The sequence below is a fragment of the Falco naumanni genome, chromosome 3 (genome assembly GCF_017639655.2).
Source record: "Falco naumanni isolate bFalNau1 chromosome 3, bFalNau1.pat, whole genome shotgun sequence".
Classification (NCBI taxonomy): domain Eukaryota; kingdom Metazoa; phylum Chordata; class Aves; order Falconiformes; family Falconidae; genus Falco; species Falco naumanni.
Genome location: NC_054056.1, coordinates 23,739,624 through 23,760,483, shown reverse-complemented (window position 1 = coordinate 23,760,483; position 20,860 = coordinate 23,739,624). Strand labels below are relative to the sequence as shown.

Below are 20,860 nucleotides of genomic sequence, written 5' to 3'. Positions count from 1 at the left end.
CCTGACTGGGAAGGAGGTGCTGCTGCTGCATGGTCACCACCTCCCATCCCTCTCCAAAACTCCCTGAGCCCGCTACAAGCACACTCAAGCAGAAAGGATTGTTTCAAAGGCTGCAGCACCGCCGGGAGCTCTCCTCAGATGTCTGCAGCACGCTAATCCTGGACAGGCCTTGCCGGCCCTCAGCCTGAGGAGCTTACCAGGCCGTCTGTAGGTGAAGCGTGTCACCTCATGGCAGACTACAGCACTTTTACTTCTGCAAGGACAAGGAAACAAATCACGCGAGGTGACAGTAGCAACATTACTCCTTAATTGTATTTTGCCATCTGCTACCATAGCAGAACTGTGCAGGTATTTTAAGACAGTAATCCAGGTCCGATACGCAGAGATCTAAGCCAGCAAGAACAGCAGATTTGCTATTCAGCATCACAAAAACGGGCAGAAAAATGCACCTGTGAAATTACACTTAAGACTTCAAAGCTTTTCATTTAAGAACTATTAATTCCAAGCGCATACTGAATGCAGTCTGGCTTCTCGGCTGATGCTTTACAAAAGCTGTCAGTTTTCTGAGGCCTGAGCCAAAAGGCAATATTTGATATGTAAAGATGTTTGCGAAGGAGGAGGGTAAAGTGAGAAGAAAGATTTGTATGAGTCAGCCATGGTCCTTTTAAAAATTGATAGCGTCCTTAAAGCCCGGGAGAAAAGATGCACGCACGGATTTCCTCATTCCTGGGTTATCAGTCGCAAAAGATAACGCTCTCAAAGTTTAAGAGAACTTTTAATTGCAGCCACTTACGGCACGGGGAGCCAAGCCCCCACAACGGCAGCCCGCAACGCGCAGGCTTTACTCCATTGTTCTCACCACCTTTTTGTTTTCAGAATTCATTTCGCAAACGCCGAAAAGCAGCAGCAGCAGCGCGGGCCGGCTCCACTCCCCTCACGGCAAAGCCCCGACGAGGCGCGGGGCCGGCGAAGCGCCACTGGGCAGCTGCGGGGGCGCCCGGCCGGAGCCCCGCTCCTCACGGCGGGGTGCGCCCCTGCCCGGCGCAGCCCTCACCTCAGCGGCCAGGTCACCGTGGGCCCCGCGGCCCGCCAGCCATTCTTCGGCGGCGGGGCTGGGAGACCCGCGGCCGGCCTCGCTGAGGTGAAGGGCACGAGGTGAGGCCTGCCTCGGCCACCGCCAGTCGGCTGCGCCACCTCCCCCCCGGTCACCTGCGGCGGCAGCCGGGCCCGAGGCCTGCCCCACGGCGGCGCGGGGTCGGGCCTGACGGGACGGCGGGGGGACGGCACCCCCCGAGAAGAGACGAGCGGCCTCCGCCGAGGCCGGGAAGCCGCGGCCCCGACCCGGGGGCGGGCGATCACACCTGCAGCCGCGCAGGCGGACAACAAAAGGCCCGGTTGAACCGGCGAGGAGGCAGCCCCGGGCGTGCTCCGCCGGGCTGCCGCAGCACCCGAAGGTCACGGGCAGGAGGAAACGTGCCACGCGTGTCCCCACGCCTCCGCGTGGGCGACGTGACCGGCCCTCCCCTCGGCGTGGCGGCGATCCATCACCCTCCCGCCCCGAAACCGGCAGGGCGGGGCCGGGCCGGGCGGCCCCTGCACCTGCTCACCTGGCCCGGGGCCGGGCCGCCCCCTCCCCTCCCCCGCCGCGCCGCCGAGCGCTGCCCCGGGGCCTCCTCCCGCCCCCGCCCCGCCTCGGCTCTGACGTCACACCGGCGGGGGGGGCGCGAGGGGGGGGGCCGGAGCGCCGAAGATTCCACGGCGCGCAGGCCCTTCCCTTTGTGACGTCACGGGAGCAGGGCGAACCTGGCCGGGCGGCGGCGTGGCCGGCGGCCCGCGGGCTCCCGTCACAGCCCCGGCAACCTGTTGCTGCCGCCGCCAGCGCGCCCCGCCGGCCCCGCCGCCCGCAGCGAAACCGAGGGGGCAGGGAGGGGGGTAAAAACAAGCGCCGCCGCCGAAGTTGCGCCCGGGGAGCAGGCGGCACATTGTCCCCCCGCTGCGCTCGCCCCCGTCCCTCCCGAGCCTCCCCCGGGGCCGGCGGGAGCCGCGCTCGGCCCTTGCCCGGCGGTGCGGGAGCGGCGCCGCATTGTTCGCCCCCGCCAGCCCGGGGGAGCAGCGCTTTGGGGTGATCTCCCGGCCACGCGCGCACACCCCCACCCCACATTCCCCCCCCCCCTCCCCCGCCCCCCCCCCCCGCCCTTAATCATTAACACGGCGGCCCCCCCCCGCCCCGCTTTTGTCTGCCTGCCTGGGAAACGTGGACGCCTCGCGTGTTTCGCCAGACTTTCCACCCGCCGTTCCCGTTTCGATGCAATACTTTAAACTCGCCGGCCCCGGGCTCCCAGCTCCTCTGCAATGCGGATGTATTTTAATTCGGAAATTTCGGGGGGGGGGGGGGGGGGAGAAGGGGGGGTCCAGCTCCGACATAGCGCGCAGCCCACCCCCCCCGGGCTGCGTTTCAGCGGGGCGGGCAATCGATAGCGGCAGTCAGCTGGAGTCAACTGCAGTTTTTACCAAATCTATATAATAGCGAAGGAAAAGTGTCCCGAAGGTCACCCTCCTCCCTGCCAAGGGACGCCCCTCGCCGAAAACCATCGGGACAAGCGACAGGCGCGATATAAACTTTTAAAGCCTAGCAGCAAACGTACCCAAAAGCAAAGATTTAGCTAGATGTGCGTATATATATGTATATATCCCCCGAACGAGGAATTTTTTTAAAATCGTGCAGATAAAAAATATTATTCGCTTTACTGCATATTTGGCTAATCCCCTCAGTTTTTCCAAACGTAAAAAGAACTCCCCTACGCCAATCAAAACGTAACTGGAGCACGAACAAAAATCCAACTATCCATCCACATTTATATGTTTAAAGGATTAGACAATTACAAGGGATTGGTTAAGCAGTTGCATAAAGCCAGGCAGAAATACAGCCCGGGCTGCACTGCTGTCGGCCAAATTTTCGAGCCATCATCACTAGTTTTTTCTATGGGGTGTTTTTGTTTTTTTTTTAAACCGTACCGAGCCACCCCCACCCCCCGTTTCCCCGTTCCCCCAGGCAGCCCCAGGCACGCGTCCCCCGGCCGGCGGGGCTCGGTGGCACGGCGGAGCCGATCGCATCCAGGGGCTGGGATGTGCTAGTGCGAGAGACGAGCTCGCCATAACCAGACACTCGGTTTCAACTTAAAGGGCTTTCAACAACCAACGCCGCCGCTTCGCCAGGCGGGGACAGAACACACGCAGATCATTAAAAAAAAATTTTAAAAAATATCAAATAAAATACCTCCCTTCGCATGCAAAAGCGCAATATTAACAAAACCGCCTGAAAATGCAGTTTCATGACATGATCGCGGCAGCCCCCCGAGCTCCCCGCCTTTCATCTAAAACTAGATTATGATTGTGTCATTTGAGGTCAATACATTTATTCACCGGAGGAATCGCTCCACAAATGGGGTTTTATAACCCAGCTGGCTAGAAGGCTCCCCCGTTAAAAGGGGGCCTTGGAAACTCCCCCGCCACGCCACAGAAAAATAAAATTCAGGATCACATTTGTTCCGAAAGCCTGCTAGCTGCAGGATTCCCGATAAACTTGACATTCACTGCCATTTCCTAAAACTGGGAGTCAAATGATATATGTTATGACCACTTACGTATTTCTTTTGAATTATATTCCTCTTGGGTCTTTCTTTGCTCATTCTGGTATCCAAATTCTGATTGCAAAAGGGGACAATTGCTTCATGAATTAAAGCCGCGACAATTTAAAAAAAAAAAAAAAAAAAACACGAAAAAATCCTGGGGGGAGGGGGTTGTTTGTAGTGGTATCTTGTAATCCGACTTTCTTTCCTCACAATGTGATTCTCCTAGCAATAAATCCGAGAAATGGGGGACGGGGAAAAAAAAAAAAAAAAGACGAATGCGAAGGAAACAAAAAAAAATTCACTTTAGTGAAACATTATAATGGAAAATTTCCCCCTAAACACAAAAAACGACGCCCTTGATATCCCCTTTTCTCTTTCTCAAGCCACCTAAGCGATCTGCAGGTCCTTAGTGTCAGAGCTGTAGTTACATCTTGGAGAAGGAAAGGGGCCGAGAGGAGAAGATAAATAATCAAACCGGTGGAAGTCACGTTTGTGCCGCTGCAGCAGGGAAAGCGGCAGAGACAACTCCAGCGGCGGCGGCTCCGGCGGCGGCAGCAGCGGCAGCAGCGGCGGCAGCGAGGGCTGCACGCACCGTGTGTGTCTCCGCTCCTCCAGCTCCCCCCTAACCAATGAGAACAGCTCTCCGGCAGCAACTTTAAATGGACCTGGCTCTTTTTTTTTTTTTTTTTTTTTTTTTTTAATATATATGTCTGCGTGTGTGTGTGCGCGCGTGTGTGTATATATATACACACGGGCGCACGCACACACACACACACACACACATACATACATACACCGCTTAGGGCCTGGCCTGAACTCCCAACCGGGATATGAGCCGCAACGCCCGGCCCCCCGCCGCCTTCAACGCATGCAACAGGCCTCGCTGAGCACTTCATGCGGGTCAAGCGTCACACGCTTCCCTTGCCCCCCCCGCCCCGCCACCCCTCCTCCCGTCTCTGTCTTTTTTTGGGGGCATTTAAGCGCGGCGCCCCGGTAGCCAAGGTCGCCGCTAGCCCTGCGCCACAACTCGAGCGAGGAGTTTGGCGACGGTCCCTCGCTGCGCAGCACGCTCCGTCGCCCTGCCCTGCCCCCCTCCCCTCCCCGCCCCGCAGCAGCCTCTCTCCTCCCGTCTGCCAAGGGCTCTCCTTCCGTTTCGTCCCCGCTCCCGCCGCGCCTCCCCCGGCTTTGGGCATGCACCAGGGCCCGCCGCGCTGGCAGCACCTGGCCTCGCCGGCGGGGCCTCCGCGCAGGGCCCGAGAATCGTCCTTGCTGACGGTAAAGTTGTAGTTCCTTCGCCACAAAATGGCGACGACGGCGAACTACGACTCCCGGCGTGCCGTGCGCGCCCGCCCGTGCCTGCCGCTCATTGGCTACCGTGCGAGGAACCCCCTTCGCGACGCTCGTCCTTCCCCCCCGCCCCCGTTGGTTTCCCCCTCTTCGTCTCCCCTCGACCCCCCCGGCGGCGCCCGGTGGTAGAGGCGGGGGGGCGAAGCTGTGTGAGGGACGGCACGGCCGGGCGGGCGGATGGGGAGGAGGGAGGGGGGGGAAGTTTATTGGGAACCGCTGACAGGGAGCGGGGACGCAGGCGGGCGCCGCGGGAGGCTGCCGGCGGAGCGCGGGGATTAATGTGTCTGGGCTGGTGAAGCGGCGGCACGAAACTTCGTGCCTGTGGGCTGCGCCGCCGGGGAGGCTCTGCCCGCCCGCCGCTGGTGTCACCTCAGGACAGGCTGCCGGGCGGCTCCGTGCGGGGCGCCTCGGGGGTGCCCTGAGGTGACGCCTCAGCCGTCGCGCTGGGCCCCGGGCGGTGGCGGCGGAGGGGCCGGCGGGCCGCGGATAACCTTGCGGATAACACGTCCACACCGGATGTGTGCTTTTAAATCCCCGGCGTCAAAAACCTGGTGTCAATGCAAAACGCCGAAGCTCCAATACCCGATTTATTTATCTTACACCCCCACACACACACACACCCGGAAAAAAAAAAAAAGAGCCGGAAACCGGGTGCGAGGCGGAAGGCGCGTGTATCTTCAGAGAAAACACAGCAGTTCTTTAACGGTGGGTTGCATGTCTTCCAGGGGCAGGGAGGAAGGAGAGCAGTCGGTGATCTCCCTGGTGAGGCATCGCTGTACTCAGTCGGCCGTTTGTGCTTTTCTCTACAACTCACCGCAAACTTTGAGGTTACATACATCTGTGCTAATGCCTACGTTTATGTAATGCCTTAGGGACTTCACGCTGTCTTCCAGATGCAGCTTATGTGTTCGCATCCCTTCTGGAGGGTATTACCTGTGTTCGCATCCCTTCTGCAGAGTATTACCTCTGTTCGCATCCCTTCTGGAGGGTATTACCTCTTGTTTGCGTCCCTTCTGGAGGGTATTACCTCCGCTCCGTGGGGGCGAAAACTTTTGGGTGAGGCTGTTGGGTGGCTGTGCTCGAAGTCAGGAGAGCAGGAGACACAGGACCCCCCAGAACCTCTCTCTTTCCCAGCCTTCTGTCTTAACCATGAGGCTATCCTTCCTCACTTGCGTAGATAAGTGAGCATAGTGTCTCGCTTTAGAAATAGGATGCAAATCACGTTTAAGACACTAAATGGAAAAAAAGCAAGCTACATCATGATTTCTTAGTTTTTCCGTTCAATTCTTCATGCTTTCTCCTGATTATTTAAAAGGCTTTTTTTCCTAGTCCTAATAATAAAAAAATGAAAAAAAAAATCTGTGCTTGGCTTCATCCAAAATCAAGCTTTTATGGTAATAATACTTGTGATCAAGTTAATCTTTTGAAACCTTTTCTTTAGGCCTCTTGTAGGAAAGCATAAGTTATTTCTAAGTGTAAGTCTGAAGAGAGATTTTTGTTCATTTAAATGCACGTTTCTTGTAGGACTGTTTTAACTTTCTGCCCTCACTTATTTTTATTAAGGTATTTATGTAGCTTGAAAGTCTAGGACATACTTGGAAGAAAACACTTTTGTCTTGGGTTTTCTTCAATTAATAATGATGAGTCTGTGTGCCTGCCTCTCTCCAGGAGACGTTTTAGAAAGCCAGAAGAGACAAAGATAGTCATTCATTTATTTCAAAGTCAACGACTGAGCAAAAGGTTCTTGTAGGAAACCTACCTGGCTTTTCTCAAATAACATAAGGTAGTGAAACCAACTATTTCCTCCCCCTTGCTTTGGAGAGTATTTCCTGAGTGTTAAGTCTTGGCATTGCTATGTTTGCTACTGGCTTTTGTGCCATGTGTTGAACAAGAGCTTACTGTCAGTGCAAACTAATGAATTTTCTTCTTTTTTCTGCTGGGTGGCAGAAACCTTTTCCATAGATCTGTGACTCTATTTACATTTGAGTCCTGTTATACAGAGCATTGTATTATGTACATGCTGAGTATCATGTATCTGCAGTGGATCTTGCCTTTCAGTTCTAGCTTGTGTGCATTTTGGACACTGACCTTTTAAAGACTGGAGCTGAACTGGTTTACAAAATTAATTAAATGTTGATACAATAGCAGTTAGTATCACAGGTTAACTGCCGCTGATGTCAGTGTTTGCCATTACATTTGATCACTTCTGTTTTGCTGGTTTGATACTGAGTTTCATCCTGGCCACTTCCAACTATATTTGGCTTCAAAATGTTTGAGAATTGACTAATGTTAGCATGGTGGAGTTTCTTTCTTTGCATCTCATTTGTTTCTTCATTGTATGTAATCCTTTTACAAGAAATTACGCAGGTTTATGAAAGGAGCCCCAAAACTGGATTTATGTGTTCTACAGTTAGTTTTTGTCATTGTCCAGAGACAACCTTTCCAACAGTTTGCAAAGACTGGAACAGGCTCAGTGGTCTGTCAGTATGATACTGTTGTTCAAAAAGCTTTGGTGTGGTGTTTTTTTTTTAGTGTGGTGGGGTGATGATATTGTGGATTATTTGTTTGCATGAGAATAACACGTTCTGTGCATTGTACATTTGGACTTGTGTATATTAAACATCACAGGTGCAGTTATCTCTGAGCAGGAGGTGAAATATCATCACTTTCTAGCACATAATCTTATCTTCTACTACATGATCCCAGTGAAAAGTGAGAAGAAGCGCCATTAAGAAGGAACCTTGGTGATACCTCTCCAGCTGCTAGAGCTTTCATAATACTTGCCTACTTCACATCTCAACAAAGATAAAATCTCTTTGAGGTTATAGGAAAAGAACGTTCATCATAGCTGATTTATGTATGACTGCACCTTTTTAAATCAGGGACTACTGCTTTTGACATTGTCAGACGGAAGGCATGTGTATATGCAAAATGATTTGTGGTATCCTCGGAGTTCTGGGGCAAGGTTTTTAGTAAGCTAATGGGGAAGGTCCCGGTTTGCTGGTCAAAACAAATAAAAGAAGAATAGTTTGTTCATAAGGAAAAGGAGGATCTAGTATAAACCAAAGCGAAGCATAACCATTTCAGGTTTTTTGTTGTTGTTTATTCTTTCTGGTCAAACAGATAAAACAATAGGCACAAGCAGTCCAGGCAAGGCAGAAAGAACATGGGGTGAATTTGTGAGCCATAATTCACCAGTCAGCAAACAAAGGGCATGATGCCAGACAAGTTCAGCCATAAAGGAGCCTTGTCTTGGGGGCAGGCTGTGATTGTTTGTGGACAGATGGCTGCTTACTAGTTCATAAAAATTACTTCTGGATACCTTTTCCTCAACTGTGTTATATTTACCTGAATTATGCCTGCCTTGGAAAAGACTAAATTAAGTTCTTTAGTGTTAAACAGGTTTTCTACATCTGAAAGGATGCAACTTTGAATTCTGAGATCTAATTTCTTGTATGGATGAAAGCAAAACCTTTTATACACTGAGAAGGATGAGGGTGGGAGAGGGTTGGTAGCTTTGCACTGAGGGATACAGAACATGCTTCTAGCACTAGAATCAGGCTGGCGATCTGTGGAGATGCAGTAACACACAGGGAATTCACATTTTTTGAGGTGTAAATGGCTTTCTTAAATTGAAGCTTGATAAAGTAGGTAAAGAGACTACAAAAGTTGACCCTGAGGTTTGTAAAATCCAGACAGGTTCCTACAGAGTAGCTCTTTGTGCCACAAGTGATGACACCATTTATGTATTGCACATTTTGTTTCATGTTTGGGAAGACAGATCTTTACCACTGGCAGGTGAGTCTTTCTTGTAGCAGGTAAGACGGATGTGAGTACCATCAGCGAGGGGCCTCGACCTGTAGATACCTTGCCACTGACTTAAGTTTATGTCTAGACCTGACATCCTGGTTTCCACATCCCCTAATTTGAGTTCCTTTCCTCCTTCTCTTGAGTTTTACATCCTATCTTTACTGTATTCATATTCTACCTTATTGTTTTGTGTTGGTTATAAAAGCCCCATGCCACATTACTGTAATATTGGAGTAGAATATTAAAGATAGTGTTACAATACATATCTAAGAGAAAAATGGCTACTGCTGTGAATGAATCCCTTGCAGAAGAGGGAAGTAGAACTTCCTTTTATTTGTTCCCTTGGGGAAAGAGAGATATGGGTAGCCACTTGCTGGCAGACAGTTTGGCTGTGTCTCCACAACTTTTTTCACTTGTTGAATATATGCATAAATGTACACGTTTGTCAAATATGTACATAAAATGCAAACGTAATGACCATGCAACATAGTAAACTGGGGTACACACAAGGAGGTGTCTCTGCATCTGGGCCTAAGGGTTTCCCGGCCGGCAGCTTCTGTCACGCAGCTAAGCTCTACATGTGTAGTGGATTCTGTATCACATGCACAGGGAGACTGGATTCATGCAACACAGATTTATGCATGTGATATAAAATTCTCTGGGTAATTGAGACATGGTGCCTAGCATCTCCAGGATCCTTGAGGCAGCCTTCCGTACATGTGCAGACAGACACTACACAGATGGTCAGAGTGAAAGGATATTAAAGTGGCTAAGTTAACCACTCAAAAGTTACAAAATACCAGAATTAGGAAATGCTTATGCAATCTTAATTCCATCCATACATCTACGTATTGCTTTGTAATAAACTTAAAATAGAATGCATACACACACACCCCAGGATGATTGGGCTTTATTCAGTGTATTAAATGAGTCTGCTCTGGGGATGAATTGGAGTGCTTGCTGAAGGAGAGTGTTGTCTGTTGAACTCTTACCCTCCTGTGTTCCTGTGAATGCAAGAAGGGAAGACATAATCTCATTGTTAAAGCAGCTGAATGTTGCTTTGGAGAAGTTGATTCTCTGCCAAGGAGTGTGATGCTGGATAAGCCATTTACATCAATCTTTTAATAGTGGCCAGGTCAGCACTACTAATTTGTACGTAAATAGCTACAGTTGTCAGGTGGGTGATGAGTTGTGACTTGTGACCATCATAGCTCCTTGATCCAAATCTAGTGTGCAGGATACTTTGTTCCCCCACTTGAAAATGTAGAAGAGGAGATGGGGAAATAAATATGTCTGTGGTTGTTAAAGTGTTCCTGTTAGCTCTTGCATTGTGTTCCTCATTTTATGGGTTCTCTTAGGACTACACATGTGCATCTGCACCAAAGGCTGCTGGAAGCTGTATCCTTTGAGCACTCAAAGAATATGCACTGTGTAGTACTACCAAGAATCGGGTTTAAAGTATTTAGAGATGCTTCAGTTCTGAATTTCTGACTGCCTCAGTTTACAATTTGTAAAATGTGGCTAATGTGCCTTCAGCTGACAGGATTGATGAAAACGGGGCTTGTGAACAGTCATTATGTTCTTGATGTGAGCACCGCAGAAAAAGCAATATCCCTTCATTTGGCCCTTTGTCTGCCTCTTCTCTGCTGAATTTAGTCTTATGTCAGCTTTTCTTTTCTTCACATTTTATTTCACTGCTTTTTACAGCTGGCAATGTAAGGGTGCTTGTCCTTGCCACATTGTTCAGCATTTACTGCAGTTTGCTTAGTTGCCCTGCATCTGTTGAGAAATAGGACTGTGGGACAGTAACCCTTGAGGCGCACAAGCTCTAACAAAATTCTCAAAAGCACACGAGCTTGAATGAAAATGATCAAATTGGTACAAACTAGTTTTTGTTTCAGTGCAAGTTGCTGAACAACCTGTTATTTGTCATAAATGTGAACTATTTTAGTTGAGTTAGTAATTTTAACTGGTTCATTAAATTGAAGTAAGATGGTTTTACACTGAAATGAGAGCTGTATGTGAAGAAAGGGAACAGGAGTGTCTTAATGGGTGGAAGAGAGGCTTGAGAGAAACACTCCATTCTGCCTTTCTTCCTCCTCTTCTTCCTTCTCTGTGTCCATTTGAAATTGTGTGGTTTTTCTTCCCTCCCCACCAGCCTTATGAAGAGTATAAAGCTGACTTTGAGCCATGGGGAAGATCAGGCTCGTGGCACCAGTGCAGTCAAGGTTGTGATCAGAGGACGACGCTGGCTAGATGAGCAAGGGGAGGATCTCCTCATGGCCACCTCTGCTCTTCCCTTTATGCAAAGGTAGGTCTGCCCAACCTGGTGTGATGTACTGCAGTGCATGTTTAACTGGCTGGGACGTGGCACCCAAGGGAGCCCAGCACAGTCAAAAGAGGCATGGGGTAGTGCTGTAGCAGAGGAGGAACAGATTGTGAAATGGTGGGAGAACTGAAAGGGGAGGGTGGAGGTGGGGCTGGAGTTGAGTGCAGAGAGCCAAGTACGGTAGGCTGTGAGAAGGGAGAAGGACTGGGGAACAGGGCAAGGAATAAGTAGCTGGAAAGGGGCAAGGGCTAGCTTTGCTGTAGAAGTTGAGTCTGGTGATTTTGGGGGAGGAAGGGAAGAGGCAGTACAGGTTTTTGTGCTCCAGGGTAGACTGGAGGCTCTAGACACTCCCAGTTCAGCCAACAGGGCCACACAAGCCTGTCGCCTGCATGTCTGCCTTTCCTGCCTGCACATCAGCTGTCTGGGCAGAGCCTCCCTTCCAGGGCCATTTGCTAAGCAGGCCTTTCTCGAGAAGAAAGAAGGTTGCCTTGTTTGAGGTGGCTTAATTTGCAAAGAGAGTACATATGGCTCTGAGATGAGATGCAGCATGCTGGAGCCCATCTTTATAGGCAGTAATGATGCTCCTCTCAAGCAGAGGACACAGTCTTCTGTTGGAAAAAAACCCAAACAGCTCAGTTGCCCAGAGCTGGTTCCAGGTGATGACTTAGTGTGGAAAAGTGGTGAATCAGGCCTTGAGCTTGGCTCCAGTGCTGGCAGGGTCAGTGCTATTGGTGTCCAATTTACTAGCCAAAGTTGAGCCATCATTTTGCCTTGTAACTGATCATAAATTTCACCCATTTGAAACATCATTTGTATTACAGCCAAACAGAATTAATTTTGAGCACAGCAGAGGCTGTGTTTTTTAATAAGAGGCCATGTTTATAAATAATGAAGTAACACAAATATAGTGGAGGCTCCTGCTGAAAGGACAGAAACAGCAAATTATTGTTGCAGTCATAAGGAAGGTTATCAGACAAGTCAGTGTTTATTAACAACATAGAAGAGGCCTGATCCTGTATGGTGCTGGATGCTCTCAGTTCCTTTTGAATTTTAACCAGTTTTTGAGGTACCCCAGCACCACAGAGTCAAGCCCCTGAAATCACTAAGCAAAGAGCTGAGTGTATGATTTGCTTGTTCTTAGTAATAGCTTTTGTTGCCCAAAAACTTAGGAATGTTTCCTTCTTGTTTGTGATAGCCAGTTACAATAACTCCAGTGGTGATCTCTGTTGTTTTTATTGAATTCATAATATGTGCTGGCTTTTCATGCGCAGTTGCAAAGTCTTCTGCTGATGTGAGCTGGAATTTGTGCTGTTTGGTTCGTGCTATGTCTCCTGTCACTGCAATGCCTATATAAACACCGTACATAGTATGTAGTAGCTTGGTGTGAGAGGCTAAGATAAAACACCAGCTGTTTCTGAAGATATCACTTGCTGCTATCAAGAGGTTCAGGTTAGCAATTTTAAGTGTTACAAGGACCTGTAAGGACCTGTGTTTTTGAACTGCTCTCCTAGAGAGAAGGTTGAAATGTACATGCCTGGCTATTTTAGGAATCGTTCTTTCTGGAGTGTGCTTATACTTTATGAAATGCGAGCTCAGGGAATATGGATAATAAAGCTGAGTTATTTTCCTTGCGTGTTTGTAGATTAAGGATAGCGGGCATGAGTGAGTTGTGGCAAAAGCTGAATTACGTTTAAAATAGCACCAGCAACAACAAGAGAGAAAGGATGGCCCAACCAAGTGTAGGTCATGTCGTTATAATTCTTAAGGGATTCAGGTACAGTTTAAGGTTTGTTGTCTTCACTGACACAAACACAACACATCGGGAAGACGATGGGCTCGCTCAAGTCACCAGCCAGCCAGCTTCCACCGTGCCTCTTGCTGACCAGTCCAGGAAGAAATAGCTATTTGCCAAAGAAGCTGTTTGTTTTATTTCCAAGCCCCAGTGGGCCCAGCCCTTCCTGCTCAGCAGCTGCAGCAGTCTCTGTTCCTGCTTGGTGCCTGGCCTGGGAAGAGGTTGCTTGCTGGCCCACGAGAGTGGTTCTCTGTAAATGGCTTACAGGGAATGCTGTGCAGGAGCATCTGGCTTTTTTTCAATTGTTTGTTTTATTAAAGTTTGTTTATTAAAGCGAGTATCTGGTCACAATGGAAACATGTTTTTTGAAGCCTGTGTAGTGCCAAGAGAGCATGGTTGGGCACTGATGAAGTTATTGCTTCCCCAGGATCAGAACTACACACGCCACTCTGCAGGCCCCGTGGGCAGTGTCACAGCATCTCCTCTCCTCCCTCTTCCAGTTGAGTTCTGCTGGATTTGCTGTAGTGAAGGCTCCCTGCATCTACAAGCAGGACGGTGAGGTAGGAGTCACGCTGCCTGTGGCATTTTCCAAAAAACAAAGGTTAGATCTGTATTGCAGATTGCCGGGGGACCAAAGCTAGCTTTGAACAAGCCAATTTGAGTACCTCTGGCAGTGTAGCTGATGAAGTAGAAAGGTCTGGATGTGCTCATTTATCCCACTGAAAAGTATGATTGTTTGCCCTTAGATTACTTCTCTGCAGTGATAAATTAGTGCAGAAAGCCAAGTCTACCTCTAGTACCCAAGGCAGTTTAGCCAGCTTTGCCGCACACATGTACCCAGTCAGTTGTGTTCATTAATTAAAAAGTTTTCAGACTGCCAGGGTTGCCTGTAAATTAAAAATATGCTTGTCATACTGAGTTCCTATACCATTCTCCCATCAGTTGACAGGAGAACATGACGCCTGCAGCTGTCATGAAAAGTGTGGGCAACAGCCCTAGCAGCCCTTTCTAGTAAGTGCGTGCCTGGTAATTTATGTAATCGTAACATAAACTGTAATATGTCATCTTGCCTATCTGGGCCATGAGATGGCTCATCTTCTGAACCAGGGAAGATGAGTTTTAAAACCAAGATAATCTTGTTTAGAATTTATGGCTTTTGCAATTGGAGCATCTCATCACTATATAATTATATGTTTGTATGTTGTAGTTTCTCTGCATGGAGCGTAACAAAAATAATCTCAGGCTTTCTTAGCAAACAATTCAGGACAAGGGAACTGGGTGGATGAGGAAACGGCGTGGGAACACACTTACTTACCAGTGAGTCAAAGACTGGAATTCCCTCAGTAACCAGTAAAACTGTCTGGAAAGTTACATGCTCAGGGCTGCAGTGGTTTGGGTTTGTTGAAACACTTCTCAGTGAGGCTGGTGTTATTCAGTCTCATGGCTAGGACTGGCTTTGGGCAGCTGAGTGAAACAAACGTTCCTAAGAAGAAGCATGATCTGAAGGTGTGAGGTTAAAATAAAATATGTTTTGCTGGCCTAGTAGTAGAGTGGTGATTTTAAAATCCTGCCTCTGAGATCAGTGTTGTAAGCCTTGAGCAATGGTTTGTGTCTACAGGGATGAGTGCATGTAGGTGTCAAGTGTTCTTGTAGCCATAGCAGGAATTTCTGGTTGGTTCGTGACTTCACTCCGTCTTGAAGTGGACACCCTTTGAACTGTTCTTTCTTCTGTAGCTATCTGTATTCCCACCCTTGCTGGAGACCCAGACTTGACACCTCGCCATGATCCAGTGACACAGCTGGATGAACTGAGATTTCTGAGGGGAGGATTTAGAATGGACTTCTCTACTTAGGATTCATCTTAATTCATCAGTGCTCATTGTCCTGCGTGCTGCTGTGCTGTGCTGCAGAAATGTTCTTGCAGGGTTCTTCCACTGGCTGTCCTTAGACCGCAAGGGACTTGGCAGTGCTCAGGTCTTTCCCCCTCGGACATTTATATTGCCAGTGGGAAGAGAATTCCTCACCCCTTCTGTGGCAGATGCCTTTTTGAACAGTAAGGATGTGTGAGGCAAACAGGATGGGTTGCTAAGCAATTCCATGTTGGGTGATTGTCGCCACATCAGCTGACAGAATGGCCAGAATGGTCTGTTACCGTCTGCCCTTTGCCACCCATGCATTTCTGGCTTATCTTCTCCTATCTTGCTTCTAGTCTGCCTGCTTGAAAAACAAAAATCTAGCTGAAGAGACCTGCACTACTGGTTATTTGATGCAGATTTTGCTAAAATGCACTGACACATACATATAGTTCTGGCTGGTGGTAGCTGTGCATGAATAAACATAGCTACCCGTGGCTGTGGTGTGGTATCAAGCTACTGTAGATAAAAAGCATGCTTTTTAATAACTGTGTATGGTGAAATGGTTATAAATGCGTGACTATGCAGTGTAGACAGGGTCTGATATATCATTCATTTGTACATTTGTAATTAATTGTAAGAACAAGATTGTTCTTTGCATGTGTTCTTTCTTTGCTGCCAAACACGACAGAGAGCTATAACAATCTTATACCTTAAGCTTGTAATAAAATATTGTTGGTAACCTAGCAAAGAAATTTCTTAATTAAGTTTGCTACACAAAATCCCATAATGCTTTCCAAGATTTCTTCCTTTTTTTTTTTTTTTTTTGCTAGGGCTCCTTAATGACTTTTACCTCTGACTATAATCAAAAACAAAATTTCTGATGTTTAAAAAAACATTTCTGCATATTTTTTCCATCTGGATACAATGGAGTATAATTTAAGACTATGGGCAGAAGAGGGGGTAAATGATGCATGTAATGATTGTTTTAACATTTACAAGAAAATAATTTATTTAAATTGGATTAAGCCTTAATATTATCACACTTTTCTACCTGATTTAACATGGGGGGGAGGATGGGGGAAGGGGGAGAAGGCAATTTCATGGTAAAGTGTTTTAAGTATTTAATATTTTATTTTCTTTTTGATCATCCAAGCATACTGCCCCGCAGCCATGTAAATTTTCCTACATACATATGTTCATTGCCATCTTTTACATTCCTCTGCTGACAGTGAAGGGGTCATACTGATGGAGAAACCAGACATCATCTTTAGCCAGGATGCCCGAATTAATTCTACCAAAACAAGAGGTGGGGAAACAGCAAAGAATAGTTTGCTTTTGTGTATTACTGCTTTTAAGTACTCCATCATCATGCTGGTATCTCTGGTATACATATTCGGAGTGAGCCAATGAAATCAGTACTTGCTTGGGATGGCAGACCTCAGGGGCTTGTGGCTTTTTTCTGTCCCCAGCAGTTTTCCTACGAGCCTAATTTCTGCTGAGCATGGATCTCTGAGTCCAAGTCCAAACTTTCTGATCTTCATCTATTTCTTTTCCCTGCTCCAGGAGAGGAATCAAGTGGGGTAAATTCTGTATCCATATGCTCCTCCAGCTTTCAGTCTACTGATTGAAGTGTTTTGTTTATAATAGATGCTGTTTTCATGAGCGGGGGCAAAAACCCTCCTACAGCCAGAGGAGCTCCATTAGTGGTGGAACCACCAAAGCCACCTGGTTTTCTGTAGGTCAGTGTTTCATGGTTTCATAGTGAATTACATTTGTCTCTTTTTTTCCTACCGTGGGGTCATTTATTAGGTCTCTCTCCCATGTGGATTCTTTAATGTTTCATAAGGTTTACATTCGTGTTACAGCTTTTTTTTTTTCATTTTTCCTTCCCCCCCCCCCCCCCCACTAGTTAGGGCTCTTTTAGAATCTCTTTCTTCTCATAGCTATTTATTTTTTACAAAGAATGCAGGAATTTGAGACCTCTGTACCTCTACTGCATTTTGTTGAAATAGAAAAAAATTAACTGGAAACTCAATGTGTGACTACACAAACTTCAGTGTCCTACCAAACCAAGCAAAAATGGTATATCTTGCTAAGTACATTGCCTGGTTTGGGTCTGTATTTAAGTTCATACCTTCTGGGAGAAGTAAGTTTGGATTCCTAGTTAGTCCTGTTCATCCAGTAGAGCTACTGTCATCAATGGAAGATATTCAGGCTTTCTGAAGCACCAAAGAATGATTAGGTAAATTCCTATTAAAATGGCAAATTTCCTTCCAGTCTCATTTCCATTAGAGTCAACTGTAAGTTGCTCATCCTCTTCAAGAGGAGCTAGATTTGCTTTTACAACTGTAATCGGTACTGGGAGGTTGGAGTGGGCTTATTGTCACTAACATACTGCTAATTGCTGCTGTACAAACCAGAAAAGATACCTTCCCAATTCCAGTTTCAGTTCACAAAGCTCTATGTGTGTGTGTATGTGTAAAATCTTATATTTGTAAATTGAGCAATTTACCTTTGTGCATTATGGTGATACACTACACATGGAATTCCTTGATACCTTTTTTCTATAATAGATTCACTTTTAAAACTTAAAAGTACACTTCAGATAAATGGAAGGTTAAATTCTAAACACATTCTTAGTATGTGCATAAGCTTCTGTTTACTTGGGAAGTATAATATCAGTAGAGTACTTCTCACTTTAAAGTTTATGAATTTCTTTCTTCTCTTCCTTAATTCTTTGAGGTGTCAGTACTGAGAAAGATGAATCATTTATTAGTGGGAGGCCTGACACATGATGAAATCACTATCTGACACTTCAATGACTTCCAATGTTGTTTTGTGAACATTCAGCAAAGCACAGATGATGTGATGTTGCAGTTCTGTGGGTAGTGTTTTCTTCTTTTTTTTTTTTTTTTTTTGCAAATGGGTGAAATGCTTTATCATAGTGTGTGAGAACTTCCCCATTTGGTATGAATAGCCTTTGCCTATTATTAAGAGTGATTCAGAAGCTCTGATGTAGGAGAAAAAATAGAACACATCTGCAGCTGGCAGAGAGGATCTTTATATTTCTCCTGAGAATCAGTGAAAAAGCAGAACTCAATCCACTTTTTTGGGGGGGGGTGGGGAGAAAATAACAGTCTTGGCTTGAGTGTTAATACCTATGGAGCGTACCCCTTATGACAAAGCATGCAAACCTCCATAACGGTACAAATGAAGTGCAGCTAAGGGACAGTCCTGTGCTGGCCATTGGATTACCCCTTGAACAGGGGTCTCAACCCAAAGACATTTAGGGTATAAATTGGCAATGAAAAACTGTCTGTTGGACAATAAGCTGAACAGGTTGACATATTTTAAAAAAGGTGTAATTTTAGTTCTAGTGTCTTCACTCCAGTAAGCAGTTCTGCAAGCATATAGGTTAGACCTTCTGCTTTACTGAACTTACCCCGACTACATCTTTCTCTTTTCCTCCTCCTTCCCTTCCCAGTATAAATGTTTTCGATTTGCTTCAGTCAACTACATCTTCCTGCCAACAAACGTTGGAGTAGTTTCAGGCTATTAAGATATTTTCCTGCCTCACACAATTTGAAGGCTGAGCAATGTTACTCCTGCTCCTTTCCCAAGCCACATCACTCAACCATTCAGATGTGCTGCTGTAAGTGAAATGTCACAGGCTGGGAACTCATAGGTATAGACTTGCCTCCCATTACCAAGGCTGGCATCTAAAAGGTGGCTTCAGGGTTTTCTTCTAACTTAACTGGTTTTTCCCTTGGTTTCCTCAGAAGCTCAAGTGCTTTTCCCAGTGAATCCAGTCTTTCCTCTCTCATTCCTTGAACTTAAAATGTTTTCTCTTAATTGCTTTATACAGGCCTTATCACTCTGCTGTCTGAGCATCTCCAGAGCATCTCCAGTTCCTAATGTGTCTATCATCACAATACTTTGTGGAATGTACTCTTCACAGATGTATGTGGGTCCAGCAGTATTAAATATGTGTGAAACTGCGCTGATGAGGGAAGGCTGTGGAAGAAGTGGCAATTAAACCCATCTTTCAAGTAAAGACACAAGGTGTATCTTATGGGATGTTCTCCCTATCTAGTGGCTAATTTGGGTATCCTTGATTTTACCCTCCAGAGTTTTGGCTCTAAACTGTTCCACAGCTACTACTGGAAAGAAGCAGGTGACCTTTGGAGGTAGTAAAAGTCTTAATTACACATTTTCTGTTTGATATGGTGTGTTCCTCCCCATCTCTGCACCAGCATGCATGCATCAGATGTGATGATGTGTGCAAACAAGTCAGCAAGTACCAAACCACTTTGTTTACTGCCTCACTACTCAGGATCTGATGAAAAACCTGGTAAACTTCAGGAAGGGGGAGTCCCTTCCTTCTAGTCCCTTCCTTTTACCATCTTTCCTTAGCATGTCTTTACATTCAAATCATCAGTCACATTGGGCTTGAATCGTGGTAGTTCATCACAGCTTCTCAGCATGCCCTGGCTGTTGTGGGATGCTTGGAAGCTTGGCTTTGTCCCTGAGAGGGAGCTTCCCTCAGCTCAACACGGAGGGCTGCTTGCTTGTCAGTGCCTGTCCTGCCACAAGAACACAGAAACTCCCTATAGGTTTATGGATCGCAGGAGGCCATTTCCACGAAACCCTGCGTGCAGGTGTGTCTGAGGAAAGGGCTAGCAAGAGGAGGCTGCCCACCCCTTCTGATCTGATGAGGAAGCTCTTTTTAGGACCACTCCCAAACTTAAGCCAGGCAGAAAGTGCTAGATCAGCACAAGCAGTTTAAATATCAGGCGTTGGCTAGCCCAGTCTGGAGTGCGGTTCCAAGATGGTTTAAACTGATCCAAACCAGAGCCGTTGGAGCCTGGCTTTGCATCATGTATATCCCCACCCCATCTCTTGCACCAGTGCTGGTGCTTGTTTTGACTCCACGGGGAGCTGAACTGGCAGGGATGTGGTTTGATTTTTCGAGTTAGTTCTGCCTTTTCTGAACCGGTTTGGTGTGGGACCAGACAAGCATCCTGGCTGGCATGGGGAAGGGCAGCAGCTGGGGATGGAGGGACTGCGGCAGCCCCAGTTTAGATCGGATTAGACTGTCATGGAACCACAGTCTCATTTGGAGAATGCACATGAGCATCTCTGGGAGATTTGAGGGGACAATGCCCCCAGGCAGGAGGAGGGGCATTGCGATAGTAATCTCTCCCAGTAGTGCAGCTGATCCAGAGCGAATATTTGTCTACAGTCTAAAATTACAGAAGAGCTCTCTGAACCCATTTAAAAGACCTAAAAGTTTGTTGTTAAGTGTTTTGTAAAGCAAGTTAATTCAACATAGGCTTAAAAGATGTTTCTTTTGCTTCCATCCCTCCCCCTGGCAGCCCGCCCCATGTTCTTTTTGCAAGCCATAAAGATATCCTCCTGCCCTGGCCCTCTTAGGTCATGGTATGATGGGCACCCTGCCAAATGAAGCTGATCTTATAAGCTGCTGCTGCCCTGGTTGTTGCTGGGACTGTTTGCATGATTTTTAATTCACTTCTGTGGTGTCCTAATTTTTTTTTCTGCCCAAGCTTCAAGTGGGAGTTTGTTTAGCTGTGAACTACACTGCTGCACATTCGTGGTCTATTAGCACCTTTTCAAAGCTCCACTCTCCGTTCTCTGAATAATTAGAAAACAGCTATTAAAAAAAAAAAAAATCACTCAAGGCTATTGCACAGTGTCATTGTTTCAGGCTTTGTTTTTAAAATTATTGCTAAGATAGGTTTATTTCTGTGCTTGCTTACTTTCCCCATACTGTGTTTAGATTTGAAAACAACAGCATCAGTAATAAGATACTGATGAACCTAAGGTAGATGTGACAGCATAATGTGGATAGTGCATGTACAATTTGTCAAAGCAGACGAAATAACCCCACCTTGGGCAATTTTCAAAAGAAATCCACTACAGTACTTGTCAGGTCTGGGTGACTACTCCATAAACATATTACCTGCTGGCATACAAATATCACTTTGTATAAGGCAGTTACACACTGAAAGGAAAGGGAGAGGCAGGGCAAAACCACTGATCTTGCAGAGTCGCACAGAAAGCCAAGATCTCGGAT

General features: G+C 46.9%; 1 protein-coding gene and 1 long non-coding RNA gene across 3 annotated transcripts in view; one reads left to right on the top strand and one right to left on the bottom strand.

Annotated features, from left to right (window-relative positions):
* The window catches only part of JARID2 (jumonji and AT-rich interaction domain containing 2), a 211,656-nt gene extending 207,333 nt beyond the window's left edge, over positions 1-4,323 (bottom strand). For both annotated transcript variants that reach the window (XM_040586638.1, XM_040586639.1), the window contains exon 1: positions 3,645-4,323. In XM_040586638.1, coding sequence (XP_040442572.1) covers positions 3,645-3,689 — 45 coding nt within the window. In that variant the 5' untranslated portion in view covers positions 3,690-4,323. The remainder of the gene's footprint in view (positions 1-3,644) is intronic.
* An 11,571-nt stretch (positions 4,324-15,894) lies between these two features.
* On the top strand, positions 15,895-20,420 carry LOC121084747. The gene is made up of 3 exons (XR_005826865.1): positions 15,895-16,072; positions 16,414-16,505; positions 18,632-20,420. It is a non-coding gene; the product is annotated as an uncharacterized LOC121084747 (long non-coding RNA).
* The last annotated feature ends 440 nt before the right edge of the window (positions 20,421-20,860 follow it).